Source organism: Pipra filicauda, unplaced genomic scaffold (assembly GCF_003945595.2).
Source record: "Pipra filicauda isolate LSUMZ 115617 unplaced genomic scaffold, ASM394559v2 scaffold220_size1292976_pilon, whole genome shotgun sequence".
NCBI classification, from domain to species: Eukaryota; Metazoa; Chordata; class Aves; order Passeriformes; family Pipridae; genus Pipra; species Pipra filicauda.
The window spans coordinates 1,040,989-1,062,665 of record NW_024104333.1 but is presented as its reverse complement, the minus strand read 5'-3'; the positions used below and the strand labels follow the sequence as shown (position 1 = coordinate 1,062,665).

Genomic DNA, 21,677 nt, shown 5'->3' with positions numbered 1-21,677 from the left:
TAAGCCCTGCTAAACGGGGAAGTGCTGTTCGCAAGTCTTCCACTTGTTCCCTCTTGCTCTGGGTTTGCTTCCCAGGGCAGAGAGAGTGGCAGTACTCTGAAATGGGACCCAGAGACTCTCATCATGAGCCTTTCCCAGCTGTTGGGAACCACAACAAGGTTTCTCTGAGCTTTAAGAATACATGGGGAGAGCAGCGAGCCCCTGCTCTTGGCTTCAAGAGAAAAGAAAGAGTTTGGGGAGACTTCTTTATGCAGAGTAGCACTGATCTGAGCTTTTAATAATGCAGTGGACTTGTAACTGTTCCAAACTGTGAGATTTTCAAATTAATTTTTAATCCATGGTTTAACATTAAAGATTAACATGTGTGTTTCAAATTTCAGAAAGGGAATTTACCCCCGAAAGGTTAAAACTTCCTTCAGTAGCTTCTTACGTTTTGTTCTATTTTACATTTTCTTTTTTTTTTCTCTTAATCTCCCCCTGGGTGCATAAAGCAAACAAACGAAACAACAACAACAAAAACCCATACAAACACCCCCCAAGAAAACCAAACAATGTAAAGGGAAAACTCAGCATACAGGCTGTGCTTGGGGAATTTTCACTTGTTGTTAAACCAGTGTCCAAGTGGGCTCTTTCATATTAATGCTGCTCTGTGTGCTCTTAGACTTGGCAGGAGAAACAACATCTGTGTGAAAAACTGAGCCAGCTGTGTAAAAAAAAAAGTTAGTTCAGAGCAGTTGTGTACTTTGCTACTTGGGCATAAGCAACTTCTTGCATCTGTTACAGAGTGAAAATTTGCAAAGTGTTTTCCTGAGACTTTAACTCTAAAAGACAAGGGAAGCTTGTAGGAGTTTTATGTATGCAAAAGTTAGCAGCTGTTGGAAAAGGGAATTTAGGACATCATGGGAGGGGAAGAAGAGAGGGCAAGCATAAAATCAGACAGCACTGAGGCTTGGTCACCTGTCGTTAACTCTCAGATCTTGGCATGAGAAAATAAGGTGCTAAGGAGAGAGGCACGTCGTCATGTACAGCAACAGCAGTAGCTGCATTTGCAAAGTCTCTTTTCTGCATCTCAAGCAGGTTATGATGGTACTCTATGTTATTTGAACAGCTACTTAAGAGGTTTGGAGCATTTGACATGTCCTTGAGGGAACCTGCTTTGTGCCTCCCAGCCTGGAGAGCTCTGGGGCAGGGCCGCTAGCAGAAAATGTTTGCTCTTGGAATCATGTTGGCCTCCAATAGAGCTGAACATAGTGAAACTTCTTGGTTATTTTTTTTCTCCTCGATAAGATTTGTGTGTGTTAATTTGAAATCAATACTAATACTTGGTACAGTGGTGGAGAGAGTGATTAATAGGCAGAGCATGGGCCATGAATCAGGTGCTGAAGTCCTGTTCCTGTCTCGCCATTGACCTGCTGCTTGGTGTTTAGGTGAGTTATACCCTCTCTCCATCTTGGTTTTCCTCACTGCAAAATGGAGACTGCATTGCCCAGGAGCCTTACCTCCTGTCATGTTTTAGAGCTACCAGTGCAACTTTCTGCACTTGAGTTTTTTCAGCACTGTGCTGGGTACCCAACTAGAGTGCCTGAGGTCTGGCACTGGCTGGAGGTGAAAACACACAGCATTTGTGAACAGTCAGGCTCAGTGATCTTAGCTTGGATGCTTAGAGCTGCAGATGCTTCAAGCCTGTGTACCCCATGAGCAGGGAGGGCCTCCCAGCTTTGGGACTTCTTTCCCTTTGCGCCCTGTGCTGGTACTTACCCACATGCCAAAAGGACACACTGCAGATGGACAGCAGATTTGTATTAATCTGACTGTGTACATTTCATCTATTTGTCCTGCTTCCACCATACAATGTGAGAATGAATAGCCCAAGTGGCTGGACAGTCAGCAGCACTTGTACCAAAGCTTTGGGTTTTGGTGTAGGGAGATGGGGAAGATGGTGCTTTCAGGGGACAGGGAGCATGGACTGACTCATTCTGAGAAAGGACTGCAAAGTGCTTAAATAGATGTGTTCCTGTGGCTTATGTGTGGAAGTCTCTGTGCTTGACACTGGCCATTTGAGCAACATGACGACCAAACTTCACATGGAAACATCTATATCTCCAGAACTCTGCGTATTTCTGTGAGAAGATTGTGAGGGAGTTGTTTGTACCTAAAGCTGGTAACAAACTGGATGTCTATTGCAGGCAACTCCTAATGTACCCTCTCTGTTTCATTTCCCATCACAGTGAGAGTCCAGATTTTTTAATAGAAGGACCAAAAATCAAGGGAGATTTCCACTGGGAAAAGATACAATTCATATAATGTTGAAAGGCCCTAGCATATTAAGTATGCACGTTTGTATACACTGTACTGTTACTGCATAAAATTATGCAAAGTCAGAATTTATGTAGTATCTAAATATATGGCAAAAGTTTAAATGGACTGAAATAAAGTGTTTTTACCTTATTGAACTCAAGTGTGCCAATATTACCATAATTAAATGGGGAAGTCAAAGTAATTCATTTTGTCTTCACTCACTGAAAATGTCATCAAAGTTGATATTCTTACAACCTATTTTGATTTTAATGAAAACTCTTCTTTTCCCAGTGGAAAATTGTCCTTTTACAACCTCTTTCAGACAGCTCAACTCATAATCTGAAACATTCAATTACTGACCTGACATTTGCCAGAGCAAAAGACAAATTTGGGTTTTCGTTTCTTTCCAATTTAAATGAAAAAGAGCCTGCCTTTTTTTTCCTTTCTGTTTGCTTGTTTTTAATAATTTTAATAGTTTTAAATTCAAAGTAGTTTGGGATTAATAGAGTTTAAGATATGGAAGTCTAAAGTCTTTGAATATGCACATGAAAACTAGTTTCAATCTGACTGCTTTTGGACACTTCGACTGCTTTTGTCAGTCTTGTTTGGAGCATCACATGTAAGACAGGGAAGTTCCACTGTGATTTTGCACACTGTCACTTAAAGGCTCTCTCTCCTACCAGCGGGCCGCAGGAATTTTTTTATTAAAATGGATGCAAATGTGATTAGACCTTTAAGCCTCAATTTGGCAAGATACTTACACATGTGCTTAGTTTTTAAACATTAAATATATTTCCACTAACTTAACTGCCTTTAGTGGAATTTCTAGGACATATCAAATCCTCTTGGGCATTAGTGTCTGGTCGAGCAGCCCCAGCTCCATGCGGGCAGTCTGCTGGCCGTGCAGGTGGCAGCCTTGGTGAAGCAGGACACACAGTCAACTCACAGAGCAGGAAAATTTTTAGGGAGCTCAAAGGCATGGAGAAAAACAAAGACCACTGGCCAAGTATCTTTGCACTTACAAAGCTTGTGAACTGCATAGGATGAGAGCATTTCATGCACAAGACACAAAACAGATAGCCAACATGTTGGCATTGCCTCAACCAAAACTTGGGGATTGCTCGACCAGATCCTTTAAGAATCTGACACTCGTTCTGGTGACAGTCCTTCCTGACTTCAAGGAGAATAGCATCAGTCTATAAATGAACACTTTTCTTCTCAGAAAGGGCTGCTTTCTGTCTCCTTGGGGATTGTTTTCATTTTCAGTTATTTAATTTTATTTTGTTGTGTCTTAGGCAGTCCTTTGTTAAGGATCCAGCCCATCATAACACCCCTTAGGCCATCATCATAAGCAATCATGGGGTGATGATGATTCTGGAATATCCTGGTAACAGGGCAAGACAGGTAAGGTGGGTACCACAGGAATTATTTGGAGGAGCTCCCCTGCATTTGTCTTGGAGAAGTGAGGCCATTTCTTGGGAATTATTCCATATTCCCAAACCCCACTGTCCATGGTCCCCTAAACTTCCTTAACCACAATCCCAGCTCCCATACTGCTACTGCAGCTTCACAGCCCTCACCCTGAGCCCTTCCTTCCAGGAGGTGCCCCCAGCTCCTCTCCAACTCGATCTAGGTTTGGCCCAGCCTTCACTCTCCCCCTTGCAGGGCAGCTTGCCTACAAAGGAAGCCCCACCTTCTTGGAGTCCTCATCCAAGCCCTGCTGTGGTCTCAGTGGCTTTGTGTCATACAGCACCTCTGCGTGTGTGGGTGCACTCCTGTTTGTTGTGGAGCCCATCAACATCTGGGTGGGTGGATGAATTGTCTTTCCACTGTCTTGCTGCCTTTACTATTTCTGGAAGATGCAGCAGCACCAGTAAACCCTGGGTTTCATGTGGCCACCTAAGGTTCCTGAAGGACTCCCAGATGATGTCAGTGGTGCCGTCAGAGAGGGAAACACAACACAGCATGTCCCTGGATCTTAACCCAGCCTGTGCCTAATAGGGAAAGCTCTGTCTCTTTTTTGTCAATCACCCTCTGCTCTTCCTCCTTTTGGAGGAGGATGAACATAGCTCTTGGTGCTTTGGGTAAACGTAGTTGGTTGAAACATGGGTTGAGACTATTTGCACTGGAATTTGACCTAACAATGGTTGTCTCAGGCAGCTGCACCCCATGCTCCTGCTTTTCCCCACCACACAAAAGTTGTATATTCCAGCCTGCGCACCCATTCATCCTGCCTTCCCCTGTGCCAGCTCCCCTTATTGGACTTTAATCTCATTCCTTATGGGCTCTGTCCTTCCCATTCAATATACCATTGAACATATTTAAACCTTGAGTTGTTTTCCCTTATTAAGCAGTTTATCACTGTTGCAACCTTTTTCTTTTTTTTTAGCCAGCAGAGAAGGAAGAAATTTATTCTTTTGACCATAAATCATTTACAAAGCTGCTGGGCTGTTAATGTATTTTTTATGTCTCGGCAAATAGAAAATAGAAGTGAGTGTCTTAGTAGAGCTTTGCCGACCTGTTTTAATTTCAGCTTCCTAACCCTGACTCTCTGTTCCCCAGTCTTGGGAGCAGATACATTTCTCTTGCAGAGGCACCAGTGGATACCTTCTCCTGAAGGAGACAACTTTGCTGTGTCAGCAATGTCACGTGTTGTTGCCAGCACTTGGCACTGATCCGCAGCGTGACACATCTCTGCTGACTGGGCTGTGCTGGGAGAATGCTAGCAAAGAAATGGGATCAGGGAGGGGGGAACTTGAGCCTATTTTTGCTTTTAGATCCTGGGAAGAGCTCTAATTAGACTCACGCTCTGGGGTAAGCAAATTAGATGCAGCTCTCAATTTATCCCATGCATCCTCATCCTGTACTTTTCATGTTTGGGCTCATCTGGCCTCAGGTGTGGTTACAGATACCCATGGGGATGCTTGAGGATGCTTTCAGGGACAATGACTGGCCATGGTGATGCTTTCCAAATGTTAAGAGCTGGCTCTTGTGAGGTTTTGCAACCTGCTTCAGGAAAATGAAGCCAATGTATGCCTTTGCTGCTCTCAGTCTATTCTGTGCTTTTTTCCTCTTTTAGGAGATGTAGGTAAAAATCTTTGTGTAAAAGGTGCATTTTCCTTTCTGGTGTGCTGTGACAAGCAGTAAGATAATTAAGAGGAGGGATGTGGGAGGTTTAAGTTGGCATTTGAGCTAGATGAATGGGAAAGTCTGCAGCTCTGAGCTGTTGCTGCAGGCTTTTTGCAAACTCAAGCTGAGCTTCTCACCTTAAATGTGCTTATATGAACATTTGATAAGCTTTCATCTCCAAGTCACTTCAGCTAAAGTAACTGGCTGTGGTCCTTCAAAATGCTTCCATCCCTTGACAGTCATTACTGTTGGATAATGCCTCTACTACAGCAGTGAGCAGAACAGGACAATGTGTCTGCAATGCAGCTTTCCCCTCTCACAGCAAAGCAAGTTAACCTCTCCCCACACCTTCCTCAGCAGGTTATGCTGCTTCATGCCTGGCTGTGAGAGGGAGGCACAGCTTCCTTTCTGCCTTTGCTGGCTTTGGGCCAAAATAATCTTGTGCTGGGCAACAAGGCAAATAGCAGAGGATGACAACATCTTAAGTTCCTGCAAAAGGATTCCTTAGAGCTGATCTGTGACAGAACTAGGAGTGAAGGAGAAAGAACTGTGTTTGCCAGTCTCAACTTTGTAGAAGACAAAGAATAGGAAGATACCTTTCTGTGCCCAGCTAACCTTTTGCTTTCCCCCTTGTCTGTGCCTGCAATTTGGAAAATGATGCTTCAGGCATCTCTGGAGGACCTGAGCAGGGAAGGAAATGACAGGCACCCTGTTGCAAGGACACACCACTCTGTTAGTACCTTGTGTATACTGTCTCTTTGTGGCCTTAAGCCACCTTCTGTAGACAGATTGCATGCTCCTGATTTACCCACCTTAGTCCTGGAGGTGTGAGTCACTGATGACTCCAATTCTGGGCACAGTCAGGAATGGACAAAATCAACACCAAATGGTCCCACAGAATGGGCTGAATCAGATTTACATACCCCTCCACTCTCAATTCAGGGAAACTATGAGCAAGCACTTGAGTTTCTGTTCCCCCTTGGGTCCTCTCTGGCCTTACTCATCTACTAAAGCAAAAAATTCCCCGACCTCAGTAGTGCAGCTGCTCCTTGAGTCCTCTGTGAATGCTGTAAATTCAAGGACTGCCAGCTCAGATCGCAGCAGTTTCTGTTTCCAGCCAGTGCTGCATGCATCGGAAGGAAGTGTTAAACTTTCCATAATGTACTTAATTGTGCAACACTAAACCATGGAAAGGGGATTAATGCATGCCCAGAGCACAGCGATTGATTAGTTTTATCCTAGCTAATGTCATTGTAGATGCTATTTTTGTTTCTATCATTGTCCCTTTGTATTTTTATAATCTTGCTATAATACAATGCAGTTGTTTTTCTACCTCTAACTTGCATGCATACTGCATTCAGGGCAGCAAAGATGCAAGGCATCCATCCCAGCTAGCAGGAGCTGTGAGGAAGGCAGCTCCCCTGGCAGCTTCAGCAAGGCTTGATAGAAACACATAAGAGAAGCCTGTACTGGGAGCACAGCAGGAGCCTAGAATTGGAAAGGACCATTTGGGTCATTGGCCCCCTGACACTGCATCTGTAAACCAGATTTGGGTTCTTGTTCCCACTCAGCACATATTAGCAAGCTGCTCAAACATTATGTTCTCACACTTCAGAAAACTCTTTTGCAGTTCAAGACTGTGACTAATTAAACAAAAGCATTAAGATCTGTTGGAAAAGCACTGTTCAGATGCTCAGAGAGCTTAACATCATGTGATCTCTGCTACCTGGAGAGCACAGCCCCTCTTGATTCCCCTAGCAGATTTGAGGGCTCAGCAATTCAGCAAATCAAACTCTTGAGGTCTAAACCTGAGCACACGAGGATCTCACACTAATGGGGACCCGCTGAGAATACCTGAGGCTGACTGGCTTGGTCAGCAGGACCCAGGGAGTCTGTCCCAGAAATAGGAAAGGAATCAAATTCCTCAGTGTGTCATGAGAGCCCCTTTTCTACCTCTGCAAGAGCTAGTCCAGCTCCTCTGACAAGGACATGGAAGAGAACTGACACCATTCCTGAAGTATGTACAGCTAAAAGCTTTCCTGCCTTTTTTTGGTCTGAAAGTCCAATTTTCATTCTGCCTATGGCTGCAGGTTGGGGAGGTCAGCACAGGGAGATATGCTTTATGTCACCTCAATCAGCCAGTTGTTTGAAATCATCCTCCCAACCGGCCTGCAGAGAAAGACCTATTTCTAAAAGGGAAGATGGCAGGGGTGGTAGTGACCGCTGCTCACCAGGTCAACAGCTGAGGTCACAGTGGGGTGGTCAACAGGATGTTTCCCTGCTAGTTTTCTGTGTATTTCAGATGAGGTTATAAATGCCAAGGAAGAAGGGTCAGTGTTACCAGTTTTATGGGTAGCCAGCATCCCTGATCACTCAGTCTAGTTCTTGGCAAGAAACACTGCAGGGCTCAAGTTCAAGATCTGTGCTCCATTGGAGTGTTTGGTGATGCCGGTTCTACAAGCAGGATGGAGTCTGCTGCAAGCTGCCTCCAGATACTAGACCGGATAAACACTGCATTTGGTTAGATAGATTCTGAACTAGCAACTATAGCACATCTGGAATGAAGTAGGATGCTCATTCCCCGGTGCGAATGGGCAAGACCAGTACTCAAGCAGCTTGATGAGCAGCCAGTTTGAATGCTGTCATATCAGTCTGGATAACTTTAGTGTCATCCGTGCTTGCAACTGCAAGCCAGGCTCCTTCCGGTTGCTGTACAAGCAGGTCCTGTGACAGAAGTATTGCTGGCATCTGTCACTGTCTTCTCCAGCTGTGAGTCTCTCCTTTCTGGACTGTAGATTTTGCTGCTGCTCAGTGTGTTGAGTCTGCAATGTACCTCAGCTCATTTAGAGTGGGAGATATTCCTCTTCTTTGGCACAGGAGGTATCTTTGCTCCCAGACTCAAAGTTGTGAGGCAGGCCAAAGGCACAGCTCCTTGTTTTCTTTTCATCTCAGGAATGAGACTGCTCTGCAGTTTCTCCCTCCATAGCCTGCAGTTGCCAGATGGAACATTGTGTTTCTACCCTTTTCTTGGAACTTTTGTGTGACCTCATCTTTGCCTCTCTAATGAGGGACCTAAAATGTCATACTGCCAAAGGTATCTTCCCCAGTATGTGGCAACAGGATTGCTAATTGCTCTGGGATGGGGGGGGTGGGGAGCCATTTCAGCCATTCCCTGGGTTTCAGATGCAAACTGATACAGCTTGAAGTTTTATTCTCATTTTCCCCCCAGCCACACACATTTCTGCATGTTTTCCCTTGAGGTCTGGAGATGCAGAATGTAGACAGCTGAAGCTTTTTCCATGCCTTTCACATCTTCTTCCCTCCTTCCTCCCTTGCTCATTTGCTTCCCTGGCTTGCCAGCACCGCAGAGTGAACCTGTACCCCTGCCTCTGCCTTTGAGTATCAGGAGTTTGCTGCTATCAGGTGCCAAAAGCTGTTGACTTACCAACAATTCTAGGGGGTACTTGCAAAGTAGAGAGTGTCCGTCAGAAGGTGAGGCAAGGCAGGAACTTGACTTTCATGATATGAATGATCTTCCAAAAAACCTTCTATTTTTCTGAGGTCCTGGGAGATGAACACTCTGAAGACAAATATAGTGGGGGAAGACCCTCTCTATTGCGCTATACTGCAACCCAGCCAGTGGTGAGCATGTTTGCCTCTGAAAACCGGGTGCTGGGTGTGATCCAACAGAGGAGGACTTGCCCTTAGCACAGCTTCAACAGAGTGAAATAGCTACAGTGATTCCTGAAGGCACAGTCTCAGCCTTGTGGGCCTTGTGGTCTCTGAGCATCTGCCGTCATGGTGATATGGACTGGTGATTGTGCGCTGGCTGTTCAAGTTACAACCTGGCCTAGTGATGTGATCACGGTGGAAGTCCTTATTTCACTCATAGGGCTGTCAGCCAAGGTAATCTGCTGGTCTTGCTGGTGATCTCTGGCAGAGAGATGTGGCAGTGAGTGAGATCTGGGAACATTTTCAGCCAAACTAGAAGGAGTCAAGTGCTAAGATATGCCCATGTCTTTCAGCTTCACTGTATCTGGTATATTCTTAGGTTTCTGAGGCTTGCAACCCTTGTAAGGCAGCTAGCAAACATGTAGCAGCATCTGACTCCTTATACACAGCAGGGAGGCAAATGGTCATTGTGGGACTGTGTCCTACATGCTTGTGTCATGTTGTATGAAGTATCTACATGGACTCCTTCATGAATGCAGGGGAGGGAGCTGAGTGTGCCACTTGAAAAAACGGAAGTGAGCCATCAAAAATGAAATCACAGCGATCTGTTGCCAGAATAATACTTGATCTTGGAAATATGAAGAAATTCTGAAAGTGCCTCTGTAGCCAAAACATTGTTCTGCTGACTGGTTCCCTGAGAGGTGACAGAAAAATGGAGCATCTGTTGTAATTAGTGATGGGAGCTTGCTGCCTCGGGATCAAAGGAGAACATCGTTTGCTGAATCAAGCTAAGATCAAAGTGTCCTACGTACAGGAAGGGCCCATTCCTCTTTCTGCTGACAGTGGTGTACCCTGCTCTTCCTCCAGGCATGCTACTTACAGGGATGCTTAATTACAAAGTAAGAAAGAGACTGCATATACGAGAGAGTGTAATGGCCATTGTAATCCAATTCTGAGAGACGGTTTGGTGGTGATCGATTCCTTGTCTCTCAAAAGTCATTAAACTTCTGAATGCTTAGAAAATATCTGGATTGTGTAACTATGCAAAAGGAGAGCCTTTACAACATCCTTTGCTTGATTTTTCTGACCTCTTATGTGTAATTTGACTCAGTAGACTGGGCTGTATCTGTGTGCATATATCTATATTTGCATTTATATCTACTCAGGGGAATTCAACTTCTCATTCCTTAGGCTGAATTGAAAAATCCTTATCCCAATAGATATGCTAAATTTGAAATATCTTCCTCCCTCTCTCCCCTGCCTCTCTCCTCTTGCATTAATGCAAAGCCACATTTTTGCAACTCCTAATTTTGAAATGTTTAAACGTGTATAATTTGGCTGAATTTTTCTACTATGTATCTCCCCAGGTATACAGGTATATAAGTGTATGTGACTTCGTGTGCATCCATCTGTGTTTTGGGCCATGAGTATTGGTGTAGAAGGATGCAATCACACAGATACTTGCATAGATGGACAAGTGCGCGTGTAAATGTGTTACATTTCCTAGTAGTCTTGAGATGCTGTAGCTTTCAAAGAGGATTTGATCTTTGCTTTTTCAGCTGTCTCCCTGGGAGAGGAGTTGTGTTGCAGTACTGTCCCCCCCCGAGCTGTGTTAACACACCAGCCACCTTCCTGTTTATGCTGGTGGAAGAGGACTTTGCCTACATTTGGTCTCCTGACTCTCCTGTCGCCTTGTCTAAGCTTACTTGTCAGAAGCGGTTGTGTGTGTTTTCCCCAGCCGTAGCCCTGCAGACGCCATTTAGCTTAACAAAAAGAGTTCTTGTCTTTGAGCGCTGCCTGCCTTGTATACATCCCAGGCCAAAGAGCAACTCTGGGATGTATGAGGCAAAGGTAAGTCTGAGGAGCTGGCTTGCCTGGTGCTTTAACAAGACAGAGACAGGACAGTATGGTGTGTGTGGGGGTGTCCATCTTGCAAGCCAGGTTCGAAGCAGCTCCCCTTGGCAAAAGAAATTGATGGAGACCTCAGCTCTTCCTTAGTGCTCCCTTGCTCCATGCCATTAAAATTAAAAGGGATGCTGTGGCGCCTTAAAAGGGGGAGGAAATTATGAGGTGTTGCAGGATGATGAGTGGGGTACTGGGAGCAAAAGGAATATGTGTCTTCTTTCCTTTTTTTTTTTTTTAAATTGTTCATAAGTAGATTGGGAAATCCTCAAATGTATTGACAATTATTTTTACAGTGATTAAATTATGTATGTTCTATTTTAGTGTTTTCGTTATTCTGCGGGATGTTTACAATCAACTAATAATAAATATTAGGAGTAGCAAGAGGATGATTAGGCATGAAGATCTCATCGTCTTGATGATTGAGTGATTGATGTAACTAACCCTGCAAAGGCAACTATGAAGTGTAACTTTTCCAGTAAATTTATTCCTAGTGAATACTCACATTTAAGTATTACTTTCTCTGAATGACAATAATTTGAATGTGTGGGGTTTTCTTAGAGGGTAAAAAAGGAAGGGATAAGGGATGGGACTGAAGAACACATATTGCTGTTCCAAATTAGATGAGAAATTTGTTTTCCTCTCGTGGAGAGCTTCTCATTATATCTATGCCAAACATGGTAGAAGAGCTTTCTGCACCATGTTGATGAGAGAGGTTAATCCAATAAACGTTCAAAACATTGTGAATCCCTGCACACTGTTTAGCACATGGGTGATGCCAGGCTGGATGAGTAGTCATGGCAATACCTCCTTCAAATTTAGGCCTGCAGAAAACAATTCCTTGTCAGGGTCATATTCAGTAGGAGGCATCTCCAAAGTTGACATGGATCAATTCTGGGCTTTGGGCTACTGCCACTGCCTGGCCAGCCATAAGAAAGTGAGGAGTCCAAATCCATTCCCAGAATGTTGCCCACAGACACAACTGGAAGGCAGGTGCCTTGTAATAAGGGTGATTGCTATTGCTGGTTCTTCAAGTTATTTACTTCTGCTTGTTGCTGAGAGCCTTGCATAGGAGATTGGTGGATTAAGGTTTCACCAGCTGTTCCTCATCCAGCCACCTAATTCTCTGCGATGTTACCAGTGGTGATAAAATGTTTCCCTATGAATTTCCAAAATTTTCCATACTTTTAAATATGTCCCAAAACTGTGAAGAAATTTGGACTTTTTTTTGGGGGGGGTGTGTGTTTTTTTTTGTTTGTTTGTTTGTGGTGGTTTTTTTTGGTTTTTTGTTTTTGTTTTTCCCCAAAGTAAGAAACTTTCCCTTGAATTTCACTTGGAGAGATTGAAGTGGAATTTTGTCTACCTCTATTCTGAACCATTTTTGAGCCTCCCTGAACTACCTGGGGCTTTGGAGATGGGAGATATGGAGGAAGGAATAGAAGTTCAGAGGAGGTGCTTGAGTATTCACAATGTCCTGGGGTATTGCAGCTCCAGAACAGTCAGTGCAAACCCTGGAACACATCATAGGCTGTTCAAGTGCTAGAAAATTTGTATTTGTAGCATCTGAAGGTCAGCACTTCCAGCCTCTGAGCACACCATCTCTTTAAGGTAGTGTGGGAAGGATCGCAGCAGACAAGTATGTGGGAGACCACTCAGCTTTTTCTCAGACATTAGCCTGTTCAATTTCTTTGTAGTTCAGATAGAAAACTATTCTCATGAAACATTGCACCTTCAGCAAAACAGTGTGTCTTGGCAGAAAATAGAAACTTTGCTGGCAGCCCTTCCTTGAGTCAGCAAGAGAATAGGGTGGCCCACAGACTGCACCTGAGTGTTAACAGTATTCTGATATTATCTTGGAGCTTGAAAACTCCTTGCCTTCTCCTCCAGTAGCCTCTCACATGGTTTGAACAAGAAGATGGTGAGCTATCATATAGAGACATAGTTTTTGTAGTCACTATTTTGATTTTGTGAGGAAAGATGTTTTAAAAAATTTTAGTGCTACTCAAAATAGTGGTGGAAACTCCTTGGTTCATTTGATAAGATTTTGGTGTTAAGAACAGAGAGATTTCCCTGTGTGACTTGCAATCTTAAAACTGCAGCCTTGAGCTGCTGCACTGGGTAGCTGGGGCTATCAGGCTTTGAGCTCTATCTAGATTGTGTGGAAAGCAAAGAAGTGAATGGTGGAAATGCTGGAAAATTAGTGAGACTTTATGAGATCCTCCATTATCAGTAGTCATTTTTCACCAGCTAAATAGAAATGCCTGGACTGGAAAATATTTTGGCTTTTAACCCTTTAAATTAAAAATATCACTAAAATACTTCTGGTCATGCTGGACTCTATGAGGCCTAGAAGTCAGGGGAGAACGGTGTTTCTCTCTTCTTACCCCTTGGTGAAGACTGCAGTTTCCTTTTCTGTTTCACTGATGTTGGGTATTGATGGGTTTGAAAACATATTTCATTATCTCTCAGACACAGCTTGGTTGCTCTTCTACTTCTTTCCCTGCCACCAAAGCCAACCCAGTTGTTTTCATAGCCTCTAAAACCAGAGTGCTCTCACTTTAAAGGACCACCTATCTGCATTTGTCTGTGAAAATGATCTGCATGAGAGCAGTCTGATCTGTGAGGAAGGAGTATAATTATTTTTAGCCCTAAGTAGCTGGTAAAGTACAGCTGTGTAAGAATAGGATGCTGATGTCATGACCTGTAAGTGTTTGGGGCCACCTGCAGTGCTTTGAACTGTGTGTCCTTCTCTTTCCAGGTCTGGTGTGTCCTCTGGAGGTTTCTGTCAGTTCAGGAAGTATCCAGGTTGCCCGAGGCCAGACAGCAGTATTGCCCTGCACCTTCACCACTAACGCTGCTCTCACTAACCTTAATGTCATCTGGATGGTCATTCCTCTTTCTAACGCCAACCAACCTCAACAGGTAGGTCCTTTCTTACTGGAGTGTGTGTTTCTTTGAGGCTTTCCCGTTCCCCACCTTTTTTGGGATGTATACCCTTTACAATGCTGAGTCTCTGGTTGTCCCAGAATTTCACTATCCCTTCATTGCTGAACATGCCCTCTGGATCTTACATTAATCTGATTTCTTCAATGCTCAGTTAGCAGATGCACATTGTGTTCTTGGCTGCCTTGGCTGGATGTGCAACTGGGGCAGGTGTATGTGATACTGTATTGCTGCCCTGGACCTCTAGTGGTTTGTGTGTTCAAAAGAGCACAGGGGATGTAATCCAGGTTTCTGGAGGGCCTGGGAGTAGCTGCAGCCTTAAACCTGTGAAATCTGTGTAAAATGTCCTGTAACACATAACCTCTCATAGACTTATCACCCCTTTAACTTCCCTTCTTATTTTCTCACTGTCTGTTGCTTATGCAAGTCCATTCTTATGAACATTAACAAATGAGAGTGTGTCATGGTGGGCACAAGAATCATAACCTGAGATCTGCTGGCCTGTTTTTTGCCCACATACTCTGACAACAGAAGAATGCCATTTCTCTGAAATACATCTGACTTGGCTCACACTGCCCTCATCGCATTTTGTATTCAGTGTGAGAACCCACACTGGAGAGTACTTGCTCCTCAGGGATTTGGTCTGAGTACAGTCTGACTGGTAGAGACTGTGCAGGTTCAAAGGTTGCAATGCCTGTCATTCAGTTCATCCCAAAGATCTTCAGTGAGCAATGTCAAATCATGGCAGGATCTTACTGGCTGAGACTCAAAATGATAATGTCCACTGCGCAGATACTTTTCAGCAAAGTACTCACTGACTTGGAGAGAGTCTCTGTTTCTGTACATCAATCCTGACCAGATGGGTAGTGACTATTATATGAAGTAGGCTGGTATTACCTATCCAGCTATGTCAGAAGATTTGGGTATCTTTCTTGTCTGTTACCTTTGTGAACATTTTTATTGACATAAAATGTGCTACAGAGTCTGTTCCTCTTTTGGAGAAAACACCTCTGCTAGGATATATATTTAGGTCTGTTTATTCAGAGATCCTTTAGTAACTTGTCCTTTTGGCTTTGGAAGCCCATGTTTTGCTTGCTGTGCTTCCTTCTTGCTCAGCTCCCGCAGAGTGTTGTTTGAGCCTTCCTTTCTTTTCTAGGTTATTCTCTACCAAGGGGGTCAGATCTTTGGTGGTGCACCTCAGTTCTATGGGAGAGTGGGGTTTGCTGTGACAATGCCAACCACCAGTGCCTCCATCTTCATCAACAACACTCAGCTATCGGATACTGGCACATACCAGTGTTTGGTCAACAATCTTCCCGACCGAGGCGTCAGGAATATTGGAGTCATTGGACTTACTGTCTTGGGTGTGTTTATTGGTATTATGGGGGAGAGGGGAGGAACAGGGACAAGGGGATCCTCTGTGCATGGCAGTGCATCATAACAGAGCAATATGGTAGTGTATGCATTGGAGCCCACACCCTGTGGTGAGGGATAGGCTGCCTTGTGGCTACTGTGTGAGTTTGTAGGGCAGATAGACTCCATATGCAGGTAGCATATAATGAAGTTTAAAATAAGATGGAGAGAGTTTTTGTGGTGGGATTGTGATACGGAGTTGCAAAGAAGCATGAAAAAAGTACAAGGGCACCCTGGACAGCTGAAGGAACTGTAGGAGTTTTGTGCATAGCAACAAGAAAAGATGATTACTTTAGATCTTTTCTTCCTTTTCACGAAAGCAGTTGGTTCTGGATGCTCCCTTTGATTTTAAATACTCTAGAGTGAGTGCCATTTTAGGGATATGAATGCAAAACCCACTCAAAGTAAATTTTGTCTGCAGCTCTGTTAGCTCTCACCATCCTTGTTATCTCAAAGACAGAAATGTTCACCTTTTTCTCAAGGGAAAGATCTAAGGGAGCTGGGTCCTGTGAAAGTCTGTAACCTTGATGGGCTGGTGGGTCAGGAATCTTTGTGTGAATTGTCACCCCCCAAACCTTAATGGGTTCTTGTTTGCTGCCTCAGTCTTGTCCCCTTGTCAGCTTGTGCCGGTGTCCTTGCTTTCCCCAGCAGCACATGTCCAGAGTGAGCCTGCACTCCGCTGTTTGGTTGTATGTCCTGATATGCTATCACCTTCCCCTCTTCTCTCGTAGTTCCTCCTTCTGCCCCGCTTTGCAGAATCCAGGGGTCCCTGGACGTGGGCAGCGATATCACACTGACCTGCAGCTCAGAAGAAGGCATTCCCCGACCAACATACCTCTGGGAGAAACTGGACAATGTTCCCAAGTTGCCCCCAACTGCCACACAAGGTGCTCATTCTGTTGATTATCCTCTTATTTCCCAGGTGACAGCCTGGGTTTTCCTTTGTCTTTGCTGCCAGAGGTGGCGTGGCTCATTGAGTGTCTGCCATCATTTGCATGGTCATTTTATTGGAACGAAGATTCCTAAAGCCCATGGTGGACTAGGTACCCTCCAGAGGTCACTTAAATGATCACGGTGTTTTTCTGTACAGAAACATGTTCCCACTGAAAAACAAGGATTGAGTTGGATGGGAGAGAGAGAAAGTGGTTGCTAGATGATGGCACGTGGCTGGAAATCTCAGCTACCAACTCACCTGCATTTTAAACCAAATGAAAGGCTCATAGAATGGAAAGTGGAAGAAGAGAGGCAGAATCATCCCAGGAAAATAGTGACAGCTTCTTACACTGAGGCCACCATTCTCCAATAAATTACTGCCAGAGCTGCTTTTCAGATGTGTGTAAAAGCAAGGCTCTGATCAAACTGGTATTTCCCAGCCTCAAGTCCCACCCATAAAATTTCTGCCTAGGTGTCCTGATCAAGTGATAGCTGTGCTTTTGCCCTTTATCTTGCTGTATTTTAAGAATATGCAAGCTTTCAGTTTTACGTAATTCAGGAATGAGGAAAATTAGCAGAGCAGGGGGTGGGGAGACCAGGGATGGGAGAGCAGGGGTTCTGCAGAGCAAGATTGAATTTAGCAAGTAGATATGGATATATGCATATATATATATATGTATATATTTTTTTTCACATCTCTTTCTTCCCTGTTATCACACAATACTGAGAATGCCAAGCTTTCATTTGCAGAAATTCATCTATCAGAAGAAAAAGAAACATCTAGTGTAAGCTCCTTAAGACCTAATCTTGTCTCTGTGTGTATCTGTGCACGCACAATGCTTCCATCTCAAAGTTATTTCCTAATTTATTTCTCTCTTAAGAGTCTCACACCAAAATTCTCTATTTGCTGGCTTTGCCTTTTCACGGTTTTCCTTAAGGGGGGGAGGGATTTAAATCCTTCTTTTCTCTCTGACTAGACCAAGTCCAGGGCACTGTCACTCTCCGAAATATCAGCACTGTGTCCTCAGGTCTTTACCAATGTGTGGCTTCAAATGCCATTGGAACCAGCACTTGCCTTCTGGACCTGCAAGTCATTGCACGTAAGTATTTTGCCAGGGGAGGCTTGGCCACCAGCTTCTGTCCTGTGACAGTAAAGTGTGTAACCATGTTTGCTGTGAGCCACCATGTGCCTCTCTGTCAGAAGATAATTTTGCCCTGGAATGGGAACATTGCCTTTCCCCCCTCTCAAGCCACAGTAGCTTCAAATACTCATGGATGGCCACAGCCAATCCCTGATTTCTCCTCTATGCTCTGTTCAATCATTTCCACAGCCCACCCACGGAGTATTGGCCTGATTGCAGGAGCGGTGGCCACGGGCACCGTTGTGCTCGTTGTTTGCATCGTGTTGGTGGCCGTGGCACTGTTCTACTGGAAAAATAAACACAAAGAAGAAGAAGAGGAGGAAATTCCAAATGAGATAAGGTAAGGGTGAGGGAAAGCTGATGGCAGGGGACCTCTGATCACGCAGCAAAAGCTGTTGCTGGCAGGAAGGGAATTGGAAATCTCATTCTTGCTAATCCTGGACATGTTCCCCTGGGTCAGGGAAAGATGTCCATATATGTCCAGAAAGTGGAGAGAGAAAATGAAGAATGTAACAACACATCTTTTTTTCAGTATTGCCTTTAATGAGAGCTTTGGCTTCATAGAATCACATGGGTTGGAAGGAACCTTAAAAATCATCTAATTCAACCCCTCTGCCAGCAACAGGGAGAGGACTTGATGTTGTTAGCTCCGTAGGAGAGTGGCATGGTTGGAATCCTCACCCACAACACCAGACAGTGATAGCGGAAAAGCTCTGGAGATACAGCTGTGATATTCTCTCATGTTACAATCACAGGGTTTCCCTCTGGTAGCATCCTGCAGCTCCCTTGAGGATCAGCTTCATTGATTGTACAGTCATACTGACTGCCTGCGAAGTATCAGTGGCTGTGACAACCACGTGACCGTGGGTCATTTCCCTCAGTGATAGTCACATGGAGCAATTAATGTGCACAGAGGTGGGTCCTGCACAGAGGGGGGAGCAAACAGGTCAAGGAGCAACACTGATTCACATTGGTGCTTTCCTTCACCCCAGCATTGTGGTGGTGGGGGCGGTGTTGGGCAAGTGAGGCAGCATCCTCTATGTGTTCTCACACCTTCTCCTTCCCAGGGAGGATGACCTGCCACCCAAATGCTCCTCTGCCGCAAAGACGTTCCATGCCGACGCGTCCTCATCAGAGAACGACACCCTCACCTCCTCCAACACCTACAACAGCCGCTACTGGAATGACCCCAAAGCCAACCACGCCACAGACTCCTTCACCCGCTTCAGCAACAGCAACAATGCTCACCAGCCCCCCTTCTCGCGCTCAGGGAGCACGAGTGCCCGCCCTGTCTATGCCAACGGCGGCCACCCATCCCCGGCTCCTCCTAAGACACTGGTGGTGACGGCCAGCACGGCGCCGTCCCCTCAGGAGGTGATCCGGAGCAATGGTTCAGTCAGCAGGAAGCCACGGCTGCCACACACCCGTTCCTATGCAGTCAGTCAGGCCACGCTGGAGCGGATCGGGGCTGTTCCCGTCATGGTGCCCGCCCAGAGCCGGGCTGGCTCCCTTGTGTAGGACCGTGTCAGCTGCTGAGAGCTGAGCAAGGAGCCTCTCATACCTGGTGGGGCGAAGAGACCCTACTCCTTCCTGAAAGGCAGTGAGGCAGAAGGGGGGCACACACTTAACCTCTCCACCCTGTCCTCCCTGCTTGAGGCCACTGCCAGCTGGTGGGACAGCCCTGTCCAAGCCGCTTTCCCCACAGCTGTTGGAGCTCCTCCTGCTGATGGACACCACAGATGTGCCAAGGCCAGAGGAGCAGAGAGGTCGGGACCTGTTCCCCAGCTGCTGGGCCCCAGCTGGGATATGTACCTGGACCTGACCTTGGAGGGAACTTTTGCTTTTATTTCCTGTTGGTTTTGTTGGGGACTGATTCCATCCATTTGGGTCTTTCAGGGAGGTTCGGGGAGATATATATATATTAATTTTTTTCTGTTGTTATTGCTATTTTTTTTTCCAAGAGGACGACAGCCTGCGTTTGGGCAGGGAAGGCTGAGCAGCCCCAGCTCCCACTCCATGTCCCTGGCTCTGCCTGTCAGATTAGGGAGAATAGTGCACTGGGGCCCGATTTGAGGGGGCATGGGAGACAGGCTGGAGGAGCGAGATGAAGGCACAGCCACCAGCCTGGCCAAGGGGATGGCTGGGTGAGGGTGTGGACTGGGGAAAATTTGTCTTTACTTTTTGCAGTTCTTCTCCCACCTCAAGATACACGCAGACAAACACACACACACACACAGATACATGCAGGTCCTTCTCAGGCTGGGTGTTTTTCCTGCATTAGGTTGGGATGCCACCAGAGCCCTATGTATAGCTGTGGAGGATGAAGCCATGTGAGTATCTTTCCTTGAGACACTCCATGTGTCACTGCTGCTGCTGCTATAGGGCTTGCATCTCTTTTTTTTTTTCTTTTCTTGGGGTGTTGCTGGGGTTATTCAGAAGGCAGAGAGGAGCCGGGTGGTGTGGTAAGCACCAAGCAGGTTCATGAGGCATCCACTCCCCTGGGCTGCTCTGGTTTAGGACAAGTGACTTCAAACCCCAGCTTTGATGTTTGCCTGGTGGGTTTTGCTCATCAGGATATCCAGGGCTGGCCAGCATGGAGGGCACATGGCAGTCTTGGGGCCTTCAGAGGCATCAGAGATTTCATTTCTGCTCTCCCATGTGCACAGACAGGCTGGCAGGATTTGTATGCAAATACCTTTCTTTAGAAAGCGGAGGCGTAATGGAGGCCCACATGCTATATCTCTGTCTCTCCTTCCCTCAATGTCCCGGGACTTGATACTGGTGGCATCTGCCAGTGGCTCTGCCATCTCCTTGCAGTCAGGCAGGTGGTTGTAGCTGGCATCTCTACTTTTTTCTATTGCAACTAAATAGCCTTAATCAAAGCCAAGAGTTGAAACCTCTGAAGGAATCTGATGCCATTTGGAGGGCTGGACTCAGGGCTGGGATTTTGCCTCCTAGAGAGCACTGGCTCAAAGAGGCCATGTCTGTATGGATGTCTTGGCCCTCCCACGTAACACCAACCTTTGCACAGGAAAAAGCAATGATCACCTCCAAAAGCACCAGAGCCCTCACAGGTCTGCTCTTGGAAAAGCAATGTGGGGAATCACAGGTGACTTTCAATAGTTCTCACATTGGAAAAAGGGTCTGTTTAAGCCAACAGATTCTTCCTCATCCCCACTTTCCTTGTCCTGGCACGGCTTTACTTTCCCTAGCAGTGCACAAACCTTGGGCAGGGCCTTCTACCTGAGCAGTACCTTTCAAATGAAAGCACAGACTCTGAGGAAGAGGAGGAAGAGGTGAGGGCTGGGTTCCCATATGGACACACTGGCTTTTTGGGAGGCTGGGAGCTCCCAAGCAGCACTAGGTTTGAAACTTGGCTGAGATTTTGTGCCTTCTTTGCTTAAAAAAAAAAAAAAAAAAAAAAAAAAAAAAAAAGAGAGAGAGTGAGAGAGGGAGAAATCCAACTTCCTTTCCTTCCCCCTCTACACAACTCCATCCAGAATGGGTGGAATGGGTGCAAACCCCTGCAGTGGTGCAGGCTGGCATTAGTTGCTCTGTGTGTGCACACACATTTCACTGGAGCAGTCCTCTTTCCTGCCTATCTGCTCACTTTGCTGCTGGGTGGTAAGATTGATGGGGGAAGAAGAGTGGCTTTAGAAACCCTAATGTGGGAGGGGAGAAAAAACAACAAAGAAAAGCTCAGACACATTCTCTCTGCTTTTGTAACAACCCCTGTGTGACATTTACAGGAACACTGCCCTCAGCAGGCGCCCTCCTCTACTGGGAAAGCTCTTTTGGTTCCTACCCTCCATAAGACTGTTTGCTCCTCTTTCTTTGTTCTTTCTAATTGTATAAAATTCAATAAAACTTTATTCATATAAAAAAAGGACTTCTGACTGCCTACTGCTGCTTTTTTCCTCCCCCTATCTAATTCTGTAACTACAACGAATTTGGCTATTAATACTCATCCTTGATTTGACTGGCAGTAAGCAGTGACCATGCAACTAAGAGCTACATGCTATTGGGCCAGCCAGTTTGGTAGTGAGCCCAGGTTCTACAGACTTGTTTTACTCATTCATAATAGTCTGACACATTGCCCTTGAAGGTACAATTTCCCAGGCATGGAAGATTTCTACTTCTCTAGACAAAGGTAGGTTTTATTTTCTGTCATTTGACGGAGGAGACCCTTTGCTGATTTGAGTGATGTCAGAAATTTTTTTTTTAAATGGCTAACTTTTGCTCATA

General features: G+C 45.4%; 1 protein-coding gene across 1 annotated transcript in view; it reads left to right on the top strand.

The window, feature by feature from the left end:
- Nucleotides 1-21,321, top strand: part of IGSF11 (immunoglobulin superfamily member 11) — a 101,964-nt gene extending 80,643 nt beyond the window's left edge. Inside the window, exons 2-7 of the mRNA XM_027748250.2 lie at nt 13,760-13,923; nt 15,101-15,308; nt 16,089-16,244; nt 17,268-17,390; nt 17,622-17,772; nt 18,500-21,321. Coding sequence (XP_027604051.1) covers nt 13,760-13,923; nt 15,101-15,308; nt 16,089-16,244; nt 17,268-17,390; nt 17,622-17,772; nt 18,500-18,950 — 1,253 coding nt within the window. The 3' untranslated portion in view covers nt 18,951-21,321. The remainder of the gene's footprint in view (nt 1-13,759; nt 13,924-15,100; nt 15,309-16,088; nt 16,245-17,267; nt 17,391-17,621; nt 17,773-18,499) is intronic.
- The last annotated feature ends 356 nt before the right edge of the window (nt 21,322-21,677 follow it).